The 10,890-nt window shown below is 48.9% G+C and overlaps 1 protein-coding gene across 1 annotated transcript; it reads right to left on the bottom strand.

Annotated features, from left to right (window-relative positions):
- Positions 1 to 830: 830 nt before the first annotated feature.
- On the bottom strand, positions 831 to 7,426 carry OTOP3 (otopetrin 3). Its single transcript, XM_066200444.1, has 6 exons — positions 7,042 to 7,426; positions 5,836 to 5,972; positions 5,022 to 5,080; positions 4,340 to 4,458; positions 2,565 to 3,496; positions 831 to 1,842 (listed from the first exon to the last, which is right to left on the bottom strand). The coding sequence occupies exons 1-6, from the start codon at positions 7,424 to 7,426 to the stop codon at positions 1,672 to 1,674; spliced, it is 1,803 nt and encodes a 600-aa protein (XP_066056541.1). The 3' UTR covers positions 831 to 1,671.
- Between the last annotated feature and the right edge of the window lie 3,464 nt (positions 7,427 to 10,890).

The following is a 10,890-nucleotide window of genomic DNA, read 5'->3' as shown; positions in this document are numbered from 1 at the left end:
TTCATTCCTGTCCATGCTGCTCATGTCTTCAGTCATGTATTCAGTGTTCATTCCAAAGTCACCTGCTCTGTGAAAGCTCAGTAACTTAAACCACTGTTTTATCCATTAAACTGGATAAAATCCAGGTCATGGTTTGCCCATGAAGTGCCATCCTTCCTTGTCCTCAGGCTGTCAATCACTGTGAAGGTTTGAGGTCAGACCTTAGCATGTGTGTCCTGTGCATCCCGTGGTACAAACACTGACATAAGAATAATAATTAACTTTATTGGAGCCTAATTTATCCAGCTGTTATTTCTCATGACATATTTCTGTTGACATGGGCCCAAATACAAACACTTATTGGGCAAAGTTCATGCTCATGCAATCAGTCTCACTTTGAGTTTTACAGAAAGGTGCTATCACTGCCTGAATGCTGAATCCTCATTGTTACTGTCTTGGGAGAGTTTGCTTTATTAGGGAATCCCAAAAAACCACAGAAATAGGCTCTAATCCTAAACCCACACTGATCTTGGGGTTGATTTACTGTGGAACAGAAGCAATAGTGAGAATGCCTTTTATGCCATGCTTGGGTAAGGGTCATGACAGATTTTGATTGATTATAGAGCAGGCCCGCTCTTAAATGTCATAGAATCTCAGAATGGTTTGAGTAAGAAGGGACCACAAAGCTCATCTGTCATGGGCAGGAATTCCTTCCTCTAGGCCAGGTTGCTCAGAGCTCTGTACAACCTCTGAATGCAAGAGCGATTTACGTGAGTTGACTTTGAGCCCATTGAGTGCAGAGCAGACGCAGAGATTTCACAAGACATGCATGAAAATTCAATCTCTTTATTTCCATTCATCAGGCTCTGGATTTGGGACCCGTAGTCACAAGCCCCTTGCTCTCCCACATGCTTTCAAAGCAGGCATCCCTATGGAACACATCCTAATGGGTCTTTGATCAGGCGCCTCACTGCAGCTGCCTTCCTTTGTGCATGGTGACCTCGAGAAAGGTTTGTGGATGTGCAAGGCAGCAGCAAGGGCCAAAGTGTTGGGCTGGGGAGAGATTCACAGTGGATGTGGCAGTGGCTTGCTCTTGAACTAGCCCTGTGTGTAAGGATGGGACCTTGGCTAGTCCACACCAGTGATAACATCATCAGTGGTGAGTAAAGATCACCCACAGTGCTTCCCTAGTGATTGCCACTTGAGGCTCGCGGAGTGCCTGTAGGAAGAAGTAGTGTTTATTCTCAGTAAGGCAAAGTCATGTTATAACTTTTATTTTTTGATTGCTTTTGATTTTCTGAATTGGTGCAGGCCAGTCTTTGTTGCCCTTGCATTCTTTTATCTGGAAGATCTCAGCAGGAGTCGGTAAAGTCGCACTTGCTGCCAAACAGCATCCACAGGCAGACTGCTGACTGCATGCATGATTCCTGAGAGCAGTGAAAGTTTATGGGCTTTGAGTCTATTCTCTATGGTGAAAAAGGATAATATGAAAGAACCTCTTCTGAAACTCACGGTGATGTTGTACAAGGAGAAGTCCAAGCAGAAGCTGGAGTAAAAAAATCTTAGGAGGTTCCATGTGCATACCTTGCATCATATTATGCTTTGAGGGAGCATAATCTGGTAGCTGCTTACTGCATCTTTGTTCAGCATCACTGATTCTCCCCAGCCCCTGGGGTGGGGGTTCAGCTTGGCTCAGGCTGTCACATAGACCTCCAGGAGCCCCCCAACTGAGTGCATGCGATAAAACACACCCAAGGGGAGCCCAAAGTTCACGATCACAAACCAGGTGGAGTAGCCATAAAATGACCTTTCCAGTCCATTCTCGAAGAGGGGGTGAGCCCCAAATGTAGGCATGATCCACAGCTGGAGAAATGTGAGGAAAAGAAACAAAAGTCAGAGGATGACAAACTGTCCTCTACTTGCACCCTAATCTCAGCACTGGCTCAAGTGGTTGTAGAAATATTGCAGGAGTATCACAGTAGTCTCCTTGCCAGGGAGAAGGAAAATCCCACAGTTATGTTGTTGACTCCTTGCTGTAATTCATATCCTGTTGAATCCCTGGAAACCTAATGAGAGCCCCATTCTGTCCCAGCCTGCTTCATCTTTCTACAGGGTTTCACTCTTTCCCTGGGCAATGTGTTTTCGCTGGATTAAGGCTGCAGCATTGATTCAAGATCCCAGACCACAGTGTACTTTACTGGGTGAGTTTCAAGCCTGGAGACTCATGTTTACAGAGATTTAATGCTGGTACCTCAGATTTTCTTTCATTAAACACCCTTAATGAGTCTAATGGGGTTTTTTTTCAGAGGCTAAAATCTTGGCAAGTAAGGATTTATTAGCTGTCTCCTCCCTGCATCCATGAAACCCAGTAATACTCGACTCTAAGAGTAAAAGAGAGACTTTCTAATTATAAGGGTAGGGTATTAACAGCACAACCGGTCTTGACTTGCCTCACCAGTAGGTTGAAACGTGGTGGGCAAAGGTTTTTTCTCTGGAGTACAAGAGAAAGACAAGAGATCACATCTGTGTCACAGGTCACCATGGCTCAACCAGAGCTGTGACGGAGCAGGGAGCACAATACTTACTATGATGTTGCACAAAACCAAGAAGAACGAGATCTCCCTCAATACTCTTCTCTTCCAGCTCAGGTGAGAGTAGATATGGATGTAGGACAGGGAAGCTTTCCGGATCTCCTGTCCCAGCTCCAGCACGCTCACTCGTCTCTGGCTGTAGGCCTCACGATTCTGCTCTGCTTTAGTGTCTTCCTCCTTGCCAGGAGGTGTCTGGCTGTGCTCCTGTTTGCTGCCCATCGTGGTCTCTTCTTCCCCAGGCAGCTCTACAGGCACCGTGTGCTGCCCGGAGTGTCCGGCATGTTTGGCCTCAGCTGCTGCTACAACACGCTGCCGGTGGAGCCCGTCAATGACAAAAACATTTTGGGTGATGTTCTGAAAGATAAGGAGGACAGAGTAGGACAGGGCGAGGCTGTTCAACAGGTCCCTGGGGTCAGTGGCCACCAGGGCCACAATGGAGAAGTAGGACATGCCAATTTGGCCGAGGGCTGCCCCCATCAGCAGGACCACGTCCAGGCTGCGGGTTGGGTTCTTCAGCGTGTCCAGCTCCTTTTTTTCCAAGGCATGGATGATTGTCCCGATCACGGCGCCCACACTCATGAGGGGCAGGAGCACAATGTAGTAGGAGTAATAGATCACAAGGACCTGGGGGCTGGGGACCAAGCTGGTGGCCTGGATCTGGTACATCATGAAGACACAGGCCCCAATGATTACAGCACTGGTGCCCAGCAGTGGCCCAAAGACCACCCCCTGGAGCTTGAATTTGGGCTTGGTGTGTGGCATGTGGTGGTGGCTGATGCGTCTCCCCACGTTCTTCCACATGACGTAGAGCACAGAGCAGCAGACCAGGCAGTACTCGGTGTTGAAGGGGTAGAGCAGGATGTAGCCCTTCTGGAAGACTTTGCAGATGGTCATGTTTGGACATGTGCACAAGGTAGTCTCGTTGCCTGGAGCATGAGAAGAGGAAGGTGACAATTAAGAGGGAGATGACCTGGATGTCACAGCTGTCTTTGGGAGTTTCTTGTGTGCAGGCACAACATGTGTGTCTGTGCCTCAGAAAGAGGGAACAGCAGGAAGTTAAATGGCTACTGCTCAGTCCTAAAGGATGTGAGGATTCAGAATAACACAGTTTAGCTAATGTCTTTTCCTATCCATTTTCAACACCGTAGGTGCTGGATGATGCTCTTCCTTCACAACAAAGCCTTCTCTATTTCTACCTCTGGAATATTAGATTCCCCTTTGTTCCTCTATATCCTCAGAAAGAAGCCCACAGCAATTACATAAGCCTCTTCTAGTCTGGCAATCTTGTGCTTGCAGTTAATGGGAAAAAGTGAGCAAAAATGCTAATTAATTTATGGTGGGCTTTTCCTTTCCTAGCCCTCGGTTTCAGGGTTTCATAGCAGATCCCCTCCCTTCAGGTGGAGATCTTCTCCCTTTGCAGCCCATTTCCTTGAGACAACCTCCAATAATTCCAATTTCCAATTCAAATTCCGATAACAGGGAAGTTGCAGCATTTGGGGAAACTGGAGATATCTGAATCACTGGGACCCTGAGGCTCCCCAGAGAAGTGCACCAGCACCAAGCCTGATAGAATTCAGGAAGTGTTTGGGCAATACTCTGGGGTACATGGTGGAATACTTGGAGATGGTTTTGTACGGGGCCAAGAACTGGACTTGATGATGCTTGTGGGTCCCTTCCAACTCAGTATATTCTGTGATTCTGTGAATTGTTTCCCTAGAAGTCACCAGTGTCAGCCTAACACCGATGGGGATGTGAAAAAGGAGCCTTGCCTGCGAAACGCTGCTCCACCTCGCGCAGCTGAGACTCGATCTCCATGTGCAGGGTGTCGTTGGTCACAGCCAGGAGCCAGAGAAGAAGGTTGGTGGCTATGGTCAGCATCAGCCCACACCTGGGAGGAGACACAGGACTTGTGCAATGTTTGGAGATGGTTCATGGCCATTGTATCCTTCTCTTCTCTCTGGCCCATGCACAGATTTGAGCACACATGGGGTGTTCGTGCCTGCTCTGCCTGAGGCTGGTGGGGTGTGGCTTTGCACAAACACAGCTGAGCACATTCCCACTCTGCCAAAGGAGCAGGGCAGGAAGTGCCTGGTGAAACTGGCCTAAGCTGAGACATCTCCCAGTGATAGGAGTGGGGAGACCACCCTCCCCCATCCTCCAGTCTGTGAGCTGGTCCCTGAGACAGGCAGCAGGGAGATGTTTGGGAGGAAGGAACAAGCTTTGCAGCACTCCAAGACACAACAGAAAACTGAAGGCAGCTGGTGAGCTCAGGTCAGTGGAGGGAGGATGGGTCTGAACAAGGCATAGTTTGGGTCTTGTGTGACCCAGAATATAGGGTCTGTGTAGGATCAGATGAACACAGTTTTAGCAGGAATCATCATGGACATCACAGGCAGAAAGGAAAAGTTTCTTTAGAGCAGTAGAAAGCATTTCTTATCCTCCTTTTTTTACCTGGTGAAGTTGTGCTGGACTTGAATGCAGTCCTTAGAGTGATGCCACAGGAAGTAAGCCTGCAAGTGGAGAACAATAACAGTGTGAGCAGGATGAAGTTGGCAGCTGGCTGCACACATGGTGGAAAGGGACAGATAGACAAGAAGGTACAGGTCCAACAGGAGCAAACCTGCCCCTGTGCACGGGTGCAGGGACATGTGTGCACCTGCACCCCAGTGCTGAGGCAGGTGCCGGCATCCTTGGGTAAGGGCAGCATTTAGGTGTGACTGCACTGAATGCACGTCCTGGAGCTCTGTGTTCCTCTGTCCTGTCCATGTAGGTATTTGCTGCTGAGGTGAGAATTAGTTTACTTTTCAAATATGGCTTTGGGTCTGTAAAGAAGAGGGCTGGTGTTGAATAGCAAGGTGAAAATGGTGAGAGATATCTTTGTGTGCAAAGGATTTTGTTGGGCGGATGCATTGGCAAATACAAAGAGGGGCTGAGGCTCAGGCTGGTGCAAAGACAGCTCTGGCAAAACCTGAAATTTCCTCTCCTCTGTCCTTACTTTGCTTCAAAGCAAACTCCTCTGGACCCTATGGTATATCAGGTAATTCTAGGGTAATTTTTGAATCTTTCTCCCCTGTCTCTCAGTGTGGCACATGGGGAGTGCAGGTGGCATTTGAAGTGGTGTGTGATGCTTTAATTCTTTCAATGCTCAGGAGAATGCCCCATGTTCATTCATTTTCCAATGTCCCCCAGCTTCCCTCCAACCCTGGGGCTCCCAGGAATGGGACAGAGAGAATAAACAAGCTTCCAGAATGGTAATGTGCAGTACCTGGGTGCAAATAAAAAGGATTCCAATGCTGGGGAACACAATTTCCACCCTGGATTTGCAGTGGATGAGGATTGTGCTGTAGCCAATCTGAAACACATTCAGGAGGATGCTGCAACTGCCAAACAGCAGCACTGACCCTGGACAAACATCAAAGGACCAGTAAATAAACACAGACACATCTTTGGAGCATCTGAGCTTGGCTGGGGATAGGAGGCCTTGTCCTTCCTTGATTTGTGTGGTGCTGGCAATTTTTCTCCTGAAATTCTCATGATTTTAGGAGAAGGGGGCAAAAGAGAGCCTTATTTCTGAACCTGTTTGTGTGCTTTGACTGGTTAAAGGTGTGAGGAAAATGCAAGGTATTTTCTTGTGCTTGGATACAAGGTGGGACTTTTCTGTACAATCTGGAATGACAGGGGTAAGTTAATGGTGGGTGATGCTTTCTGCCTTGTGGAGGAAACATGAGATGACCACAGGTCTGCTAAGGCTTGTACCAGCCCCATCTGCAGGAGTTGGGACCCTTTGATTGTTTCTCCTTTTTGCCTTGGACGTGTCTCTGCAGCTTTAGGTACTCAAGTACCTTGCAGCTTCCTTCAATTGATTCTCCATGCTTAGTTAACAAGACAGTGCCTAATTAAAAAACTCCATGGTAGACCAGAGGAAGGGCTGCTGGGAGAAGGGTAATTTCTCAAAGTGGGTCAAATACTGAAGGGAAAATCTCCCAGGAAAGCCTGGGTGTCACTGGGACGTGACTCAATGGGTAAGAATCCTTCCCTGGCAACAAGGCTGCGTAGATGTTAAATGAGGATGACGGTGACATAGGGACACTGGTGCTCTTGGAGGATAAACACAGTGATTCTCCCCTCGATTTTCAAAGTGCTCCTGCCTAAAACCTTTCCTGTGGTTTTCCCACGGTGCTCAGTTGCTGTCCTGGAAAGGGGTTATGCCTGGATTGCTCTTTGTGAAGGGACCAGAGAGTGAAGTTTGCTTGGAGGCTGAAGGGAAGCTGAGTTCCAGGCTTTCCTGGCTGCTCTGGTTCCACTTTGTGGCACCCACTGTGCCGCATCACCCTGACAGAAACTAGGATATCCCCAGTGCCCTAACTGCATATCCTATGGCATCTAGCTCTTGTAGTAACAGGGCAAGAATTTCTTTGCCTTCCAAGTCTTTGGAAGAAGGCATGAAGGAAGAAATAAAAGCAGAACTTACCCCTAATCCAGATGGCTCCGGCATGGGAGTCCCGGTAGAGCACTGCATGTGGCTGCTGGCTGATGCCCAGCAGGTAGTAAATAATCCAGAAAAGGCACAAAACCTTGAGGATGGAGAGCAGGATCCAGACGTCTGCCAGAGTGATGGCCACCTTGTTGAAGATCATGCTGCTGATGAAGGCACTGCCCAGAAACACCACGTTCACAGCCAGCAGCCCTGAGAAGAGCTGCCCAGCCTTCTGAGCTTGCCGGTCCCTCTGCTGCACTGAAGAGCAGTGACGGTACAGCCAGAACTTCTCATAGTGGATCTTGGAGGTGTCTGCTGGGGCTGATGCTGACCTGCTCTTGCAGTGATGGCAGGGCTTGGAGACTTTCTTGTCAGACATGGCTCATCTGCCTGGGGGTCACTTGCTGCATTGGAAAGAGGGGAGGTTTAAAGGGGGGATGTGCTGAGATGGGAGGTTGTGTGCTCTGCTGTGAAGGCCACTTGTGTGGTGACCTCCCTTCCTTGCTTTGCAACTGATCCTTCCTTCTCCAGAAGCTGGATGAAGGGGAAAAGGAGATTAGTTTTTAGCCCAGGTTAGGCATTAAAAAATTCCCAGGGGACAGAGTCATTGCAGAGCACTGGGGAGAGGCCCTTCTGCCAAAACCTGTCCAGAGACACCAGCATTAAAGTGAGTGTTTAATGTCTCTGGCCTGTCCCAGCAGTACAAGGAGCTGCTGGGACCAGAGGTGCTCAAACCATTCCCACCCTCACCTTTCACAGCTTCTCCCGCCCTGGGTTCAGGTTTTCTTGTTTCCCTTTGTTGCCATAAGGATTAGGTGGAAAAAAAGAGCAAGCTCTGACCTGCTCTGAAATTCAGGGCTGTTTGATTTTCAGTTGATGGGTCCAACCTCTTTCTTTTGTTGTTGGACTCTGAGAGTTACAGGCTCCTTGAATGGTCACACAAATTGTGGCAGAGTTGGAGAGAATAAACAAAGGGTCTGTAAAGTTTGGAATAAGGTGCTGGGAGAAGATCCAAACTCCCACCCAGGTGGGCTGAGACTGGGAAACAGTTAGTACCTGTTTTTCTTTCTTGCTCCTCTTGTGAGGAGGCTGTGAGGACACTGACACAGGGATCCCCGCTGGAGGGATTGTCCCAGGCGTTCAGAGTCTGGGAGCTTTTCCATCCATTTTTTTGTAAAATCTTGGTAAGACTGTATTGCTCTTGAGAGGGAAATCTTGCTCACATAAAGCAATCAAGCAAGAACAGCCTCAATAGTTTTGGTACATGGAAGGATGCTTTCATTCCAGGGCGTGGCTCTGGTTGTTGCAAAGAGTGGCTGAACTGAAAAAAAAACCCCTGAGATGCGCTTGAGAGTGGGAGGAACCTTAAACATTCTGTGATAGGTAGTTTGGGGGAGAAATTGTTTGAGGAGGGGTTGAAAATTAGTGTTTCCCTTTTCTTTTGCATGTGCACAGAGGTGCTCTATCTGCCCTTGCCCTTGGCACTCTGAGGTGAGCTGATCCCCTGGGTTTTGTGGCTGTCAGCAGGGATTCAGCATTTTTCTCTAAGTTGGTGAGTTTAGAGGGTCCATTAGGAGAGGATGGACCTCTCCATGGAAGGAGAAGATAAATTTGTGTGTCCCAGGATGAACCCCCAAGCCCTGAGTTCCTTGGCACTTCTCTTGGTGGAGACTGATCCTAAACTCTTTCCCCTTTTTTCTCCAAAATTCTCCTAACTTGGTAGCAGAGGGACAAAGTCCCTCCTTTCTTCTAGGGCCATAACTGCTCTGCTCCAAAGGGAGCTTAGAGACTATAAAATCAGCAGGAAGCCCATTCAGGCTGCACCAGGAGGTACCCAATTGCCCAGAAAGGGCTGCACACCGAGGGACCCAAGCCCTTGACCCCGTAGCTGTCCTGTGGGGAGCAGCCAAACACAGCCCTTACCTGCCTGCAGCCTCCTGCTGCCTGAGGAGCCGGCACAGCCTCGGATGCAGCCGATCCCAAACCAGTGGCTGTAATGTCACCAGGATGCATGGGAGACTCTGGCAGCCCAAGGTGCAGACAGGAGCCGTCAGGGCTGCTCCTCACTAAATGCAGCCTCTGCTCCCAGCCCATTGATTTATTTTCTTTCCACCTTGTTTACTTTGTGTCTATTATTGTCATTGCATTAATTACTCAGTGGGAAGCTCTCAGATCTGCCACGGGCAGCCAATGGGGAACAGCTCCTTTATGCACCTGCTGGGTTGCCTCACACCAACAGGCTTGGCGCAGGATGTGCCAACTGGTAAAACCACAAACGGTGGTGACTAATTTGTGCCATGGCTCAGGCAGGTGTACAGCTAATCTCCTGGCACAGGCTTGTGCTGGGAGTGCTTACCCACACTGCCTTGGCCAAAAGCCACTTGAGTTTCCCACTCCCTTGCTTTTAGGTAGATCCTAAGATTTTTTTTCTTTTTCCGCACATGTGGCATTTCTTTTTGCTTTTATCCAGGGCACAAATCTTGCCCAAAAGGCAAAGCTTACAGTCCACCCCTGCACTGGTGCAGGAATGATACCAGTTTGATGCCTTTCTGGCAGAAAGGTGGTGCTTTTGAGAGTGATAACTACAACGTACTAATGCTGACTTCAGAGTGAGACTCACTTGTGCTAGCCCCACAGTCTTGGCCATGTGTGGTCAGCGATGCTTTAGGTCCAAGCTGTGCTGCTCTTGATCCCTCTCCTTTTGCAGGGCAAACTGATTCTGGCTTGGGACTCCGTGGTGAGCTCATGCCCCAGGTTTTGTGGCTGGCAGGAGGGATTCAGCATTTCTGAGTTGGTGAGTTTAGAGGGTCCATCAGGAGAGGATGGACCTCTCCTTGGAAGAAGAGGACTTATTTGTGTGTCCCAGGATGAACCCCCAAGCCCTGAGGTCCTTAGAGCTGGCAAACACATGAGCTGGGAGTTCAGAGCCATGAAATAATTCCCAAGAAACTGATTAGGGGTAGGAGTGGGTGGGGGAGCACAGGTTATCGTGTGTGGGGATGTGACGAAAGGGATGGAAAACAAGACTGAAAGGGGCCCATTTCTCCTGGGTGAGAATACCCGGTGTGTGCTGGTGCAGCCATTGTTTGATGTCGGCCAGAAAAAGGGTCATGTTTAATGGCTGATCAACCCCTTGCACTGCTGTGGTGGAGCCCAGGTGCTCCAGTCTGGGCAGGTGTTCATGAATACCTATGGCTGGGTTTGTTCTGCCTTCCCCCAAAGCATCAGCATCTCCAGTCTGTCTGGACAGCCTGCTTGGATGTCCTTGCTCCTTGCTTTTCATGTTTTGAGATCCCCTGAATGCAATTGAGCTCTTTCAGGGGCCTGGCTCTTTTCCAGACTCTGGTCCAGAGATCAGCAGGGAGCTGGGATATCCCAAGAGCTATTGGTGGCCTCTTTGTTGGCCAAAGCCAACTGTTTCTCTGCAAGGCATTAACAAACCTGCTCTTTTTCAGTGCTATGATCCTAAATTGGGGTGGCCATACAGAAGTGGGAAGTGGAGGCCATGAGTCCGAATGCATCCTAAAGTTTGGCTGAAATTGGAGGTTTTTCTTTCAAAGATGGGTCTGAAATAAAATGCTGGTGCCTGCTGTGCTTTAGTAGTTCTGTCAATGCAACTGGGCATCTGTGTTGCAAAGACGAGGCATCCCTCCTAGCCTGATTTGCCCTATCTTGGCTTTGGAGCTGAAATTAAACCCAGAGGAGTTCTAAAGCCCTGGGAGATGGGTTAATCCTCCTTATTTGGTCCTTAATCTGAAGAAGAGCAGCTGTTTTACTGGAATGTATTGACACAAGTTTAACTAAGGCATTAAGTAAGCAAGCGTGCAGGAGAGGGGCCAGAAA

The sequence above is a fragment of the Chamaea fasciata genome, unplaced genomic scaffold, assembly GCF_029207755.1.
Source record: "Chamaea fasciata isolate MVZ Bird 193981 ecotype frontalis unplaced genomic scaffold, bChaFas1.0.hap1 SCAF_19, whole genome shotgun sequence".
NCBI lineage: Eukaryota > Metazoa > Chordata > Aves > Passeriformes > Sylviidae > Chamaea > Chamaea fasciata.
The sequence above is the reverse complement of the archived record's forward strand: the minus strand, read 5'-3'. Positions and strand labels throughout refer to the sequence as shown.

What these genes read in the sequence shown, in the direction of transcription:
- OTOP3 (XM_066200444.1), bottom strand. Translation starts at nt 7,426, where the DNA reads ATGTCTGACAAGAAAGTCTCCAAGCCCTGCCATCACTGCAAGAGCAGG. An exon ending in CGGAGCCATCTGGATTAGGG is followed by an intron (nt 5,973 to 7,041) that starts GTAAGTTCTGCT and finishes ATGTTTGTCCAG; the next exon opens with GGTCAGTGCTGCTGTTTGGC. An exon ending in TGGTTTTGTGCAACATCATA is followed by an intron (nt 1,843 to 2,564) that starts GTAAGTATTGTG and finishes ACATTTCTCCAG; the next exon opens with CTGTGGATCATGCCTACATT.